General features: G+C 37.1%; 1 protein-coding gene across 6 annotated transcripts in view; it reads left to right on the top strand.

Annotated features, from left to right (window-relative positions):
* LOC113052575 (5-hydroxytryptamine receptor 3A) overlaps window positions 1-12,724 on the top strand; it is a 40,252-nt gene extending 27,528 nt beyond the window's left edge. For all 6 annotated transcript variants that reach the window (XM_026216974.1, XM_026216973.1, XM_026216971.1 and 3 more), the window contains 6 exons: window positions 8,185-8,294; window positions 8,641-8,813; window positions 10,263-10,423; window positions 10,658-10,868; window positions 11,737-11,868; window positions 12,054-12,724. In XM_026216974.1, coding sequence (XP_026072759.1) covers window positions 8,185-8,294; window positions 8,641-8,813; window positions 10,263-10,423; window positions 10,658-10,868; window positions 11,737-11,868; window positions 12,054-12,304 — 1,038 coding nt within the window. In that variant the 3' untranslated portion in view covers window positions 12,305-12,724. The remainder of the gene's footprint in view (window positions 1-8,184; window positions 8,295-8,640; window positions 8,814-10,262; window positions 10,424-10,657; window positions 10,869-11,736; window positions 11,869-12,053) is intronic.
* Window positions 12,725-16,472: the final 3,748 nt, after the last annotated feature.

Below are 16,472 nucleotides of genomic sequence, written 5' to 3'. Positions count from 1 at the left end.
AAATCAACAGTTAACAAAAAAAAAAAAAAAAACTTTAACAATTGTATTCTGAATTCTATATGCGTTGTAAACGTTAGTTTTCTTGCTATACTATCTATCTTAGTGGTTTGGTCGCTCGAATACACAAAAGGTTATGGATAAAATGTATCTCACAAGAGTGTGGAAACTTTAACGCGCTCAAACGTAAACGAGTGTACCGTTTGATTTGTTTAGGTTGTAATAGTTTAAAGTGTAAAACAGCTAGACTTCATTTTTGCTTCGATGCTTCATGCGGTCACACTTTTGGACAGACACAAAGTTGAGTTAAAAGAAATATCTCGAAGAGAAAAACTGTAACTTAATTTCTTGATTTTCATTTATTCCTATTACGATGACGCCGCACAAAGATCGCATAAAAACGTAGGATCCGGCAAACAAATTGTGAACGGACCTCCAAAATCTTGATACGGCTAAATATCGAGGTGTAAGAAAAATGTCATTTACAAAACATTGTGATTCTTAGTGAAACACCCTTGACATGATCTGTTGGCATCTACAAAACAGTCAAAGTGTATGTTTTCTGTTCTAGGTAAGAACATTTACACCGAGTGTTATAGGCCGCGTAAATAATTTGAAAATAGTATTTCTGTCGAATGAGAAAAGTTTAGCGTACATTTAAAAAAAATTCTGATGTAGAAATTATGTTTCTGCCAAACACATCCAAAAGAGAAAGAGTTTTCTACTCGTGTGAGAAAAGCACTCGGGTGGATAAATTATATGAAGAGACGATGACGGTCATCGGTTATTTAAAAAAATAAGACGATAGACGGTGTGCCTTGCTTTAGTGACACACAATGTGTTTAAACACATTTCAAATTGTAGGTGTAATTATTTTAGTGACTTTAAGCAAGATGTATATTTGTTATTTTACAGTACGCATACAATCTACAGGATAGAAGGATGGGGATACAGTAAAATACAACTATAAACTTTAAGAAAAGTTAACTTTCATTACACTATTGTAAAGGGATCTCACAGTAGGCTAAAGGAAAAGCACTACGTAATAAGGCTGAAGGGCAAACAACTGATGGAAAACACACGTTGGGGGGATACTGTCGGTTAAATATATTGTTTTAAATAAGGATTTAAATACAAAAGTAAGTACTTTTAATACAAAACATATAAAATAGAACTACAGCCTGTTAGATGTACAGGCGGTCATTTTAATATTTTTGCTTTTAAATGGAGGTATTTTGGGACGGCTAAGCAGAGGGCCTGCAAATGTCTTTCCTGCTCTGTGTCTGAAAGTACCGTAGATATGTGAAAGGTTTACGACCGTAGCAACGCACATAAATTACATCTCTAGGACGCGTGGGTCTTTCCTGAACCATCTTTAATGGTTGAATACGATCGAGGGTCTTTCTTCTAAAAGATAAAGCAACTTCATCTAAACTTCACAGTCTATACTGTGACAAACAAACGAGCTCCTCAGCATAGATTTAAAGCAAAATCAATATTTTATATTTTTAAAACATACAGAAAGACTTTGGCTTCATGTTTCATTGTGTGTGTGTGTGTGTGTGTGTGTGAGAGAGAGAGAGAGAGAGAGGGAAAGGGAGAGAGAGAGTGTGTGTGTGTGTGTGTGTGTGTGTGAGAGAGAGAGAGGGATAGAGAGAGAGAGAGAGAGAGAGAGAGAGTGTGTGTGTGTGTGTGAGAGAGAGAGGGGGGAGAGAGTGTGTGTGTGTGTGTGTGTGTTTGTGTGTGTGTGTGTGTGTGTGTGTGGGTGTGAGGGAGAGAGAGAGAGAGAGAGAGAGAGAGAGAGAGAGAGAGAGAGAGATGGTATGAAAACTTTGAAGATGGTGCTAAAAATAAGAACTTTAAAGAATCTAAAGTGATTAATGCATGACGCATCTAATATAATATAATCATATATATGATGTATGATATAATATGATATAAATAATTGTTTATTATATAATATTATATAAAAATATAAAATATTTTAGGTAATATATATCATCATTTTGTTGAATTAAGAATCAACGGACATCAGATGTACCGGGGGGTACTGATTATTAAAAAACATTACATTAATGTTAGCTTTGAAATAATGTACACCATTCTATGTACACCATTCTATCCATTCTAATGTACACTTTGATCATGCGGTCTGGAACTCCACCCTCGCCTGCGCGGGGTGTGTGTGAAGCAGCCCCTCGGGTCTCACATACATTTCACTACGAGGACCTGTGAGATTCTGTTTATGATTTAATCATTTTTATTTTATTTTTTAAGTCGTATCATTTTATTTTGGGGATATTTCATTCATGTTGGGACATCTCTCACCGGTCTAAAACTGTAAGGGATAATTTTTTATATGTATCATCAGAAATGTTTATTGTATATATACTATGCTATCACATTTAAAATAAGTTATCTTTTAAAAAAAAAGAATAGTATGGTGTGTTTTATAAGTTTGATTAACTTAAATGTTGAATACCTTTTTTTTGTTTAATGAATTGCTTTAGTAGCCCGATGTCATTATATAATTATTTATTTTCATATTCTTTAACCCCTGGAGTCTGAGTGGGTTTTGGGGGACTGGAGATATTTTGGCAGCCCTCAGACGTTGGTGTTTTTCATTATCCTAAAACGTATTAGTGGCTAAAAGTCTGAATATCCCATAATATGTGATCAGCATGATTGTACATGTCTGTAATTTTGAGAAGGCTGCGTTTATGATTAGTTTTTGTTTAAAATATGTTTAAAATGTGTTTGTATATGTTGTATAAGTATTGATTGAATACATGATTAAAAAAAATGTATGATAAAATTATTTGTTTTGGTTTAGTAACATGTCTGTTACTGCGATGTGTTTTATAAAAACGATGAATACTTGTTTAAAATGTATGTTCCGGTTTAGTAACATGCCGTCATATATAATTTAATATTGTTTAAAATAGAGATAAGTCTCTTTTTAACTTGATATGTCCACGCGTATGTCCGCTTGTTTATATGGTTTATCAGAATACAAATTTGTATAGCGCCGTGGATATTATAGTGATATAACAAGGTACGTGTGGCTTATGATGAAATTTATAGGCTAGTCATAATTCAGATCGCTTAAAAGTGTACGTGCATGCAGCATTTTATTGTATGGTGGTACTGTAGGTGTATGGTTAAAATAAATAATTAAACAGCTTTTTGAAAAAGATATGATATAAAGATGGATATAAAAGGTTTTAAATATAATATAGAAAATGTCTTGCAACAAATAATGTGAAATGAATTTAACTGAATTGTGTCAATGACACGTCCGGGTTCCTCAATAGACCATATTCTTCATTCTGTTCAATTATATATTTTTTCCCCGATCCTGGTAAAATGTATATTTTTAGTGATGAACAAAACTAATGTACATGTTTTGTTTTATATTGTTTGTGAATGTATAATGTGTTTATATTCATTAAAAGAAGAAAATAAGACTTGGAGACGAATGTGTGTACACAGGCATTAGAGGGAGAGAGAGGGAGAGAGAGAGGGGTACGAGAGATGCTAGCCGCTCGCCCACCGTAATTCATAGGTGAACCGTCAGAAAACTGTCAAAAACATGGTACTCCCGCGTGAGATACGTTAGTTTTAATAAAAAAATGGCTTTGAAGATATTATGATTTTGTAGTAAATTCCGACGAGTGTGCACTGTGGCGTGCAAACACAGACGCTGTGAATACTTGCAGGTCAGGAAGGCGATGTGAAAATACCTCCTTTCTGCTCTCTAAAAAAAATAAAAAATAAACATTGGATCTTGTTTATCTGAAACAGTCGGTTTCAGTATATTTTTTATACAGTTTAATTTATAACCTTTTTTAAAAGAACAGAATGTTTTTTCAGCCTTGGTTAAATCGCTTTACATTATATAAATTATAGAATGTTTTATATATAAATGTGAAATAACTAAAATGTGTTTTAGATTATATAAATTATATAACTGAAATGTTTTTCAACCTTTAATTATTTTTTAGAATTATATAAATTATAGAATGTTTTATAAATATATATATATATATATATATAAATATATATATATATATATATATATATATATATATATATATATATATATATATATATATATATATATAAATGTAGAACACACCGACCCCATTTATACACCGCTCATAAATGTAATGGGAGGGGGAGAAGCCTTATAACCACACACACACACACACACACACATAACCGTATAACTGTGATAAACTTCAAACAAGCTAACTGACACAGAGTTCAAACAACTGGCACACACTTCAAACAAACTAACGGTCAATAGGGTAAAACTTTCTGTCAAAACCACATGATCGATGCGTGAGGAGTCTTTCATATACCATTTTAATTTAGAACTAACAGGTCAATAGGGTAAAACTTTCTGTCAAAACCACATGATCGATGCGTGAGGAGTCTTTCATATACCATTTTAATTTAGAACTAACAGGTGAATAGGGTAAAACTTTCTGTCAAAACCGCATGATCGATGTGTGGGGAGTCTTTCATCTTACGTTTAAACTAGCCGTCAAAACCATGATTTAGAACTAACTAGGTCAATAGGGTAAAACTTTCTGTCAAAAGCACATGATCGATGCTTGGAAAGGTCATAGGTTAACCCTTGAAGTCGGAAAGTTCCGCCCATCCATCATAAGGTTACCGGAAGTTCAACCTGTCAAAAGGTCAAAGGTCAAAGTCATAAATCATCATGACAGAAGCTACAGTATATTAACTACTCCCATGCTAAACATGGACAAAGTTTCAAAAATTAAGTTGTAAGTTTGAAGGAGTATTTCTGTTTCGAAAATACTCCTTCCGGTTTGTCACAAGTTTCGGAAAGTTTTTTTCTGAGTATGGCTCTGTGTGACGTTATATGAAGCGGAATTACTTATATGGTATCGTTTATTTCTTAAAGATGATGCAATCCCAACGAAAAAGGGTCACTTTTTCGAGTTATGAACGATGCAGTACTACTCTATAGGTACTCAAGATTAACAGGATATTGAGTGAAAACGAGCATTTCACCCCCCCTTTAAGAAGATCAGGCCCTTTCTTTCAGAACATGCTGCACAACTCCTTGTTCAAGCTCTTGTTCTGTCCAGGCTGGACTGTTGCAGTGCTCTCTTGGCAGGTCTTCCAGCCAGTTCTATCAAACCTTTACAATTAATCCAGAACACGGCAGCAAGATCAATTTTAATGAGCCAAAAAGGAAACATGTCACACCTCTATTTATCAATTTGCACTGGCTACCAATAGCTGCTCGCATTAAAATTCAAGGCATTGATATTTGCCTACAAAACAACCACTGGCTCTGCACCCATTTACCTAAATTCATTACTTCAGACTTATGTGCCCTCTAGAAGCTTTCGTTCTGCAAGTGAATGTTGCTTGATTGTGCCATCCCAAAGAAACACAAAGTTACTTTTACAGACTTTTAAATTAAATGTTCCCTCCTGGTGTAATTGTGATGATCGTGACCCAGTGAAACACAGGGAAAGAGATATCCAATAGCAGTATGTTCTTTTATTTAGGGTAATCCAAATCGTTATCCAACAAGCCAGGGTCAAAACCAGAAACAATCCAAAAAATAACAAACAGGGAAGGAACAGGAAGGAAACAGGAAAAGGAACAGGAACTTGGAATGAAGGAATCTCGGAAGACGAGAAGACTGGGTATGAAATGAAACAGAAGGAAAGGACTCCATGCAGACAACAGGAAAAAACTGGTTAATATAGGGAGGCTAATGACTAATGAGTGAAGACACCTGGTGCAATTACTGTGATGAAGGGACAAGGCTAGTGGGAATTTGTAGTGCCTACGGTGAGGTGCCTAAGTGTAAGTGAGCCATCCAGGGGAGTCCAGACAGTGTGACATTACCCCCTCCTCCACGGAGCATCTACCAGATGCTCCACCCAAACCCAAGAAGAGACCAAAGAAACAAAGAGACCAGGAGGGAGGTGGAGCGGTGGAGGACCAGGGGGAGGGACAGAGGGCCAGGTAAAATGGGGAAACAGAGAGAAGAGGACCATGTAAAATGGGGAAACAGAGACAAGAGGACCAGGTAAAATGGGGAAACAGAGACAAGAAGTGCAAACACAAAAACAAGGAGCCCAGGAGGAAGGTAGACCGGCAGAGGATCAGGGGGAGGGACGGAGGGCCAGGTCCTTAGAGGGAAACAGAGAGAAAGACATAGACAAGGAACCTAGGAGGGAGGTGGACCAGTGGAGGATCAGGGGGAGGGATGGAGGGCCAGGTCCATAGATGGAAACAGACAGAAGAGAAACAAAAATAAAACAACAACAAAACACAAGTCCAGAAAGTGCATAACGTGAAGCCCACCAGGGCGGAGCAGAAGACCACTACCCGTGTGGTCGAGACAGAAGCTCACCAGGGCGGCGCAGAAGACTACCACAGTGGGATCAATGACACAGGAGAGCAAGTCTGGTTAGGCAAGTCTGAAACAGAGAACATGAACAAATTAAGGGTAGCCTCTGTGGCCACGACAGGATCAGTCGAGCGCTCAGAGCATTCGGCTGAGACGTGACAAGGCTCTGGAAGTTCCACAGAGGCGAGGAGAGACTCTGGTTGTTCAGCCGAGCCGAGGAGAGGCTCTAGTAGTTCAGCAGAGGTTGTGGAGAGGCTCTGTTAGTTCAGCAGAGACGTGGGGAGGCTCTGGTAATACCACAGAGACGTGGAGAGACTCTGGTAATCCCATGGTGTTTAGACTGGATTCCAGAAGATCAATGCTTACTTGACTCTGCTCATGAAGATTATTGGTGGCCTGACTGCTCATTAAGATCATTAGTGACTATCATTTGTTCATGAAGATCATTGGTGACTTGCATTTGTTCATGAAGATCATTGGTAACTTGCATTTGTTCATGAAGATCAATGGTGACTTGCCTTTGCCCATGAAGATAGTCGGTGACTTGACCTTGCCCATGAAGAACACTGGTGACTTGACTTTGTTCATGAAGAATACTGGTGACTTGACTTTGCCCACGAACATCAATGGTGACTTGACTTTGTTCATGAAGAATACTGGTGACTTGACTTTGCCCACGAACATCAATGGTGACTTGACTTTGTTCATGAAGAATACTGGTGACTGGACTTTGCCCATGAAGATCATTGGTGACTTGACTTTGTTCATGAAGAATACTGGTGACTGGACTTTGCCCATGAAGATCATTGGTGACTTGCCCTTGTCCATGAATTTCACCGGGGACTTGACTTGACTACGGAGTGTCAACTGTGACTAGCACTGACTCTGGAAGGTCGGTGGCTGGGGAGGAAACATCAAAGAAAACATACCGCTGCATCTTAGTAGATGGAGTCCTTCTGTGACGATCGTGACCCAGTGAAACACAGGAAAAGAGATATCCAATAGCAGTATGTTCTTTTATTTAGGGTAATACAAATCGTTATCCAACAAGCCAGGGTCAAAACCAGAAAATAACAAACAGGAAAGGAACAGGGAGGGAACAGGAACAGGAACTCGGAATGCGAGGAATCTCGGAAGACAAGAAGACTGGGTACGAAATGAAACGGAAGGAAAGGACTCCATGCAGACAACAGAAAAGGACTGGTTAATATAGGGAGGCTAATGACTAATGAGTGAAGACACCTGGTGCAATTAACAGGAGTGCAATTACTGTGATGAAGGGACAAGGCTAGTGGGAATTTGTAGTGCCTACGGTGAGGTGCCTAAGGGGAAGTGAGCCCACTAGTGGACACCCAGAGAAACAGAGACCAGACAGCATGACAGTAATGACCTCCCCAACTCAATCCGAGCAGTGGTCCTTAGCCATCTTCAAGAATCGGCTTAAAACACATCTCTTACATCTTTATTTGACCCTCTAACTTTAACACTCACTTTTCTAATTCTATTCTTTAAAAAATCGAACTACCTTTCTAATCTTTTTGTATTCTATTTTCCTTTCATTTACATATACAGTTATAAAAAATACCTTTAACACTAGCTTGCTCTATTCTTTTTCTTTTTAGTTATTATATTATTTAAAAGCCCTTGCTATGTGTACTTCTTTTAAGCTAACTGAGACTTGTTATAGCACTTGTATACCATTCCTCTTTTGTTGTTTTGATTGCTTCCATTGTCCTCATTTGTAGCGTCTGCTAAATGACTAAATGTAAATAACTTTTCAGGGTTGGTTCAGTGAGTTCACGAATTGGAACCCAGTGGACTTTTGTGGAATCAAAATATGTCCAGTTAAAAAGGAAATGGTTTGGTCTCCGGACATCATCATCACTGAAAGGTCTGAAAATGGCATTCTTTAATGTAGTGTAAATTTAGATTGATTTGTTACTTGTAGAAAACTATGGAAAGAGTTCATATGAGGAGGGGTTCTTTGTATTCTGAAAACATTTAGGGAAAAGGTACCAGTCCGAAAATATATGGATATCTTTACAGGTTTCTAGATAAACTATGTAAAGGTGTGAAACTTTTGACTGATTTGAAGTTTCAGTGGAGGGACAGAAATCTTAAAATATGTTTACATTTGAATGAATGAATAAAAGTCTTATTAGTTTTGAATGACATGAATGTTTTGATGTAAACCATCCCTGCATAGTTGACTTCTGTTATTTGTTTTGTCTATTCAGCATCAAGACTGAGTTTGCAACAAAGGAGAATCCGTATGTCCAGTTGATGTGTGAAGGCATTATTGTGGCATCTAACACTTTTGCTGTGACCACGGCCTGCAAGATGAACCTGCACCGATTTCCCTTCGACATCCAAATCTGCACTTTTACCCTCCAGTCTCCAATCCATTCAAGTACATTTGAAACTCCGAAATCAGGGTCGATCAGGGTTGGGCAAAATTCAGACCTGAATAATTCAGTTCATGAAAGTGAAAATTAATTATTCACACCCACAAGATGCTGTATTTGTATTTGAATTTTAAGGGGGGGGGTGAAATGTTCGTTTTCACTCAATATCCTGTTAATCTTGTGTACATATAGAGTAGTACTGCATCCTTCATAACTCCAAAAAGTCTTTAGTTTTATTATATTCATAAGAGAAAGATAGTCTGTACCGATTTTTCCCGGAAAAACACGAGCCGCTGGAGGGCGTGACGTGTGGGCGGAGCTAAAGAATCACGAGCGCCAGTAGGCTTTTGCTTTGATAGCGTTTGGAAGCTGTGACACCGTGAGGAAAAAACCAACCAAAACAAACCATGGCTAACAGTCAGATTCAGTGTATATTTATGATCCAGAATCAGATCCAGAGGCTGAAATTTAACAAGAGCAGCATCAGCAATGACTACAGCAGGACGTCTCTATGTGGTGTGTACTGAAACTGTATATATTTGCTTAGCAGTTTTGGAAAATGACTAAGTTCCACTTTGTCGTCCTTTTTTTTTTTTTAAGCTGTACATGTGGAAAGTGCAGTTTGATGACAACATCGCGTAGTTTACTTGATGTGCTTACGCACTGATAGCTAAGTTAACAACACAGAGATATTTGAAGCAGTTTTACTCACCGCCTGCGGTTCCAACACACGATCGTGACCCTTTTTCGTTGGGACTGCATCATCCTTAAGAAATAAACGATGTGCAAATCTGGCGTCAAACTGGGCCTTGTTTGTAAAACAAGCATCTTCGAAATGCAGGGAACAAACAAAAACACTTGCACAACTCCGTTGATGCTCTGTAAAAATAAACTCCATCCACTGGTCCCTTAATGCTGTTTTTTTTTGGTAATCTGTGCAGGGTTGTCTTGCCTTCGCAACCAAAAACACACTTCCTTTGTGATATTTCGCGACGCTCTCGCTCTGATCAGTAAATGTCTCTGCTCTGCTATACGGGAGCGTGCGCTCTTCCGGCAGAAGTGCCTCAGGACCCATATAAGGAAATTCCGCTCCATCTAACGTCACACAGAGCCATACTCGGAAAAAACTTTCTGAAACTTGTGACAAACCGGAAGGAGTATTTTTGTAACAGAAATACTCCTTCAAATGTACAACTTAATTTTTGAAACTTTGTCCATGTTTAGCATGGGAATCCAACTCTTTAACAGTGTAAAAAACTCAGTATGCATGAAATAGCATTTCGCCCCCCCCCCCCCCCCCTTAATGACAGGAAGAGCAACATTGCACTTCAGATTGTAAAGATCAAAACCATCATGAATGTGGACTAAATATGCCTCTTGGTGCACAAGCTCAACTCATATTTCACCTGCTGGACATTCAGTCACTGTAATGTCGTGTTGTTGTCTTTTCTCAGACGAGGAGCTCATAATCCGTCCATTCTCTGGCGCATCATTCCTGACCCTCAGCTCCAAGCAGGCCTTTCAGACTCAGGGAGAATGGGAATTCCTCAGTATCAACATGTCTAACGCCAATGTCTCTTCTCTAGGAGAACAAAAGGATCAGCTGATATATACGGTACAGAGTGAACATCCCATCCATCCTGCTCAGAGTCATGCTTGTGTTAAAACTCTCTCCATAGATGAAAAAGTACTCTACAGTACATTGTACTTCTAAATCAGAAAACAAGCTTTTCAGTAATTGCACATCTGATTGTACAGCAGCACAGCTGAGATACTGGGATCAGATGTTGTGACCACCATTAATAGAACGAACAAAAAAAGTAGAAGTAGTTTCCCTTCTTTCTTGCAGATCACCATGAAGAGGAGGCCGTTACTGTATGTCATTAACTTTCTAATGCCGGTATTTTACTTCCTTATTCTGGATTTGGCCTCCTTCTTCATCGATTCAAGTGGAGGAGAAAAGTTGGGTTTTAAAGTAACTCTGCTTCTGGCTATTTCTGTGTTACTGCTGCTTCTTCAAGACATGCTGCCCTCTACTGCCAGTGATATCCCCCTGATTGGTGAGAGTTGTGCTCATCATTTACTGCACTTCACAATCCATTTTGAGATTTAGATTTAGTCAGCTGGCAGTGACATTGTATTATGCTGAACATCAAAGTATTCTGTGTTTGTTTGTTAATGAGGGATTTGTGGACACGTTTTGGGGTTTATGGAGAAAAAGTTATAGTTTTTACGTGGAAGTAAAAAAATGCCTTGGGGGTAAGATGGGCTGTCCAGAGTTGGCACAGAAGTTAATAGTGTTATTATATTTAAATGCAATACTATTGTAATTAATGGTGTTATAATTTAACGTCTCCATGAATTAGATGTACATTTCAGACATCTTAGTTATTGTGTAAAACCAATAAATTGGCATTCATACTGTTGCTAGTGTGACATATCTTGAAATGTTTTAAATGTATGTATTCATATGCCTATATTTAAGTCATAGATGAATTGCACCTTTCAGATTCTATTTGTTTGTCATTGGCTACTCAAAAATTCAACTAAATAGTCCCCCCCCCCCAAAAAAAAAAACTGATTTAGTATTTAACATGAATGACACTTTTAAAACATAAATGGCACATAACAAAGTAAATATCAATAAAAACTGAAATCCGTGTCGATTTAGGAGGCTTCTTACCCCTCTTTTAATGTATTTGACATTTATAACAACTATGTCGTTCAGTGTTTTAGTATTTTTTTTTTTTTATAAAACAAAAAGTTTAGAAATAACAATTAACAATGATAGTATATGTAATTATTTGCAACTTTTAATTTTTTCTTGTCTGTTGAATGAAATAAATACAATTTGATTTTTGAAATTCGATTGCTTCATACACATATTTTATTGCTATTTATATTTGTATCTTTTGTTGGTTTTCACAGGGGTTTATTGTGTGGTCATTTTCACTCTGATTGGCATCAGCGTTCTGGAGACCATTCTTATGAATTTTCTGATGGCTAAAGCAAATCAGACAGATGCAGAAAGACCAACGCAAAGCTCATCTGCTCTTTCTGGTAAACATTTACCCAACATCTGAATACGAGGGGTTTAAGCTTATTAGTTTTATAGTTTTATAGTTAATTCTAATAAAAAAACAGGTGCAGACAGGGAAACATGTAAATCCATTTTATTCCATTATGAGCCCTTAAACAGAAAGTGGTTCTTGGTATCTCTTAAGTTTCTATGATTCCTCTCACAGATGCTGTGAAGGACACTAAGGGCCCTGCGGACTCAGTTACAGACCGTCACGAGGAGCAGCTGTATGCGCTGGACGTTCTGAAGCAGATCCTCATGGAGTTTCAGGCTTCTGCTACTCATCAGAACCAACTAAAGAAGAAATCCCTGAGCTGGACCAGAGTGGTATCAATAATCAATCTGATCTTCTTCTTTCTGTATGTAACCACAGTTATTGTGTTTCTGATAACGCTGTCTGAGGCTTGGTTCATGTGAGTAAATGTCCACTTATGGACCTCTACGTGAGATGGAAAGGCTTCTTCTGCACGACTAGATTATGATTAGAAATAGCCATTGTTGGTTTTCTATTGTAATTTATGCACATTATACTATATAAGGCTGTGATTTGATATAATTATGAATTGAAATCCATTACTAATTAAAAACCACATGATAGAAATTGTAGCAATATATTTTGAGAATTAACACATTTTTGTTAACTTTATCTGTCTAATTGGATTATATTTTATATTACACGTGACTTGTCTTTCTTTAGCTTCTTTAGACATTGGTTGCATTTTTAAGTGCATTTAACATAAGTGTCATCCAGTTGTCAAACTTAAGTACTGTAAAAGTTGTAACACTAATACACTAACTTCTCATCACAGAGTAGAAATAAAATATAAATACATAAAAAAACATTTACCATATATACAAAATGTTGTTGTTGTTTTTATTTTGAGGAAATAGACTAAACATATTCATGAATTCATGAGGAGCTACACACATTCACCAAATTCATTCATTGGGTGTTTAAGCATGGTAAGTTACCATCCTGAAATACAAGGAATGAATGTATTAAATTCAGCAATACTGACATCAAAAACAAGGTTTTTAATTTCATTGACCAAGTCTATTTTTTATTAACAAAAAACACATTGTTTTACATAATTGCAATCGTAATATCATTAGAAGTACCATAATAAAACTATAGTACACAGATAAACTTTTTATTAGGATCATGCACTGTCAAAAATGAGTTCATGACCATATTAATAGTCATTTATTTTCAGATAATGTCTCTAGTGGTACCACTATAGATCTTGGCATTACAAATGCAGGAAAAACAAAGAAATACATTCTTATGTAAGCTGCAACTATATAATGAAGAAAGATTTGAAAGATTTTAAGATTAATATTAAATATTTATTATTATTTAAAATGAAAGATTTTAATACTCTCACAGAAAGTAGGGTTCACAGACTTTGCCCTACTTCCAGCTTCCCAAGGTGCCCTGGAGTCCCATACGCTAAATCCAACAGTTTTCATAAATAATATATGCTTTCTTGGGTTGCTTTCTTATGAACCAGTGTGCCGATATTTTATCCTACCTGTCAGATTTTCCTACTCGGGTTTACTGCGCATGTGCACATGCTAAACAAAGATGTTTAAAGTATCTGCATTACTGTAAGAGTAGGTTTAGGGTTGGGGTAGGTGTAGACTTGAATAAAAACGCAATCTAATTGGTACAAAATAATATTTATTGTTGGTTTCCTGTAGCTGTATCCCTTCTAGCTACAGTACAGCCACGAATATAACACATAATTACTGTATTTGCAGTACTGTAAGGGTAGGTTTAGGGTTGTGGTAGATGTAGACGTTAATAAACCATAATTTTACAGTAGCATTTTTCATTGTCAAATTGTACTACCCTGACAAAATCTGACAGTGTAGGACAAATCGACATAACACCGGGTAGGATAAAATGTCAGGACACCAGCTATGAAGAATCCATTCTATTAGGAAAAAATATAGATTTAATAGTAACAATAAAAAAAAGCGGTACTTATTAAAATAATCACCCTTTACTTAAATATATGAACGCAGAAAACTGCTGTTAACAGGTTAATATAACGTTTCCCAGTCTACGACTAGTAAAATAATGGCAACTTTGATGAACACGGCTCTCCTCAGAGTAGCTGCGAGTGCTGAGTCTTATTCTTGTGTGACAGGTATCAGCATTAAGGCACAATACTGCCACCTGGGAGCTCAACCAGGTACTGACGCTTGAGTATTTACATGTGGTGTTATCATAAGAGAACTGTTCATTTTAAATATTGCGGTTGTCGCTAATACCGATATATCGTCACACAGTAAATAAACACGATATCGATAATTGATGCTTTGAATATCACGGTTACCGTCAGGTGTATATACCTGTATATTGCGACATCCCTATTACATATAAGGCCTCGAATAATCTGTTCAGAGATAGATAGATAGATAGATAGATAGATAGATAGATAGATAGATAGATAGATAGATAGATAGATAGATAGATAGATACCAACTTGTAAACCCCTTGTAAAAACTAAAACTTCTATATCTTACCGTAACCTGAAATCTGTATCCACTGGCAATTTTTATGTTGCAATTGCTGCCTCCTCTCTCTCATCCGTACTCAACCTCCTGAGCCCTGATGAGATACTCTCAGCCTATAATGAATCTATTTGTAATATTTTGGATGACCTTGCTCCACTAAAATCTAGAACTTTCCCTTCTGCTCAGTCCTCTCCTTGGTTCACCCCTGAACTTAAAGTAGCGAAAGCTGAATGAAGGCGTCTTGAACGACTTCATAAAAAATCCTCCATTGCTGCGCATGCTATTGCTTTCTCAGATTCAGTAATGAAATATAAAGAAGCACTTAAAACTGCATGCACTACCTATCTCTCTTCTTTCATTAATAAAGCCAAGTGCAAACCTAAAACTTTTTCTCTGATATCAGCAATCTTGATAAACCATTGTCCATAACTACTGTATTAATGCCTCTGTTGATCTTTGTGAAAGCTTTCAGTCTTTTTTCCTACATAAAATTTCTCCATGTCCATTAGGTCATCCACTCAATACTTTCTTACCCACAAATATATCTGTGGTGGAACAACTAAAAAGACCTAAAAGTAGTTGCCATCACCCCAATCCTTAAGAAACCTGGTCTTGACTTGATAACACACATCTGATTTTAAATCAGTATCAAACCTTCCATTTGTTGCTAAAATACTTGAGAATATAATTCTCAAGTTTAGTCTCATTTAGAGAAACAAAATCTTTATGAGCAGTTTCAATCTGGTTTTCGTCCCTCTCATAGCACAGAAACAGCACTTTTAAAAGTGGTTAATGATCTCTGATTTAGGTGCCCACAGCATCCTGGTTCTCCTTGATCTGAGTGCAGTCTTTGATACTGTTTTCCACTCTGTTCTTTTTTCTCGACTATCTGTTATAGGTATCACTGGTGCTGCTCTTCAGTGGCTAACTTCATTTCTATCGGATAGACAGCAATTTGTTAAGATAGATAAGAACCTCGCACTATCATTATTTCTCGTGGTGTCCCCCAGGGTTCTGTACTTAGTCCACCTCTATTCTCATTAACGTGCTGCCACTGGGTCAGATCATCAGACATCATGGTCTCTATTTTCACAGCTACGCTGATGATATTCAAATCTATTTTACGAATTAACCCCCCCCCCCCCTTTCTATTGTTTTCTGTCTTCAAGAACTTAAAACTTGGAGGTAAGAATTGTTTTTACAGCTAAATGTAGACAAAACTTAAATCCTTTTGGTTGGCCCAAAATCACATAGATCCTCCCAGCATGACATCTTCATAGACATTCATGGTGTCCAGGTTAGGCCCTCAACAACTGTGCGAAGTTTGGGAGTGTTGTTTGACTCTGTGTTACACTTGGATTCACATATTGGTCAGATTGTTAAATCATGCTTTTACCATTTGTGGAATATTATTTGTATACATCCCTCACTTAATTTTGGAGATGCTGAAACTATTATCCATGTTTTATAACCTCCAGATTGGATTACTGTTATCTCCTTCTATAGTGGCTTACCTGACAAAGTTATCAATCACCTCCAAATGGTAAAAAACAAAAAATGTTAAATGTTAAACAAAAAATTCTTTACCAACTTCACTGGCTTTCTGTGGACAAACATATTCAGTTCAAACTCTTAATTTTATTAGTAAGGCCTGTCACAGCCTTGCACCTTGATACCTAGCTGAGTAAGAGCAACTATACATTCCTGCATGGACTCTCAGATCTAGCAATGATAACTTGCTTGTTGTGCCCTAGTATAAACCTTCTTTCTGTATTATAGGCCCTAAGCTATGTAATAAGATGCCCCATATTTGTGATGCCTCCTCTCTTCAGGCCCTCAAGTCTCAACTTAAAACTCATCTATTCACTTTGTTCTCTAAACAAATAATTACCTCTCTGATTCTGTTTTTCTCAACTTCTGTTTGTATGGCATAAGACCACCATCTTGACATAATAGCTTGTATTCTTTTGTGAAACGTCTTTGGGCTCTTGACTGTCTGGTGTATTTTGTTTGCCAGTTTGCTTGTATTATTTTTTTAAAGATAGATTAGATAGGCATTAGC

This window comes from Carassius auratus, chromosome 3, assembly GCF_003368295.1.
Source record: "Carassius auratus strain Wakin chromosome 3, ASM336829v1, whole genome shotgun sequence".
Classification (NCBI taxonomy): Eukaryota; Metazoa; Chordata; class Actinopteri; order Cypriniformes; family Cyprinidae; genus Carassius; species Carassius auratus.
Note: the sequence above shows the minus strand (reverse complement) of the source record. Positions and strands in the feature narration are given on the sequence as shown.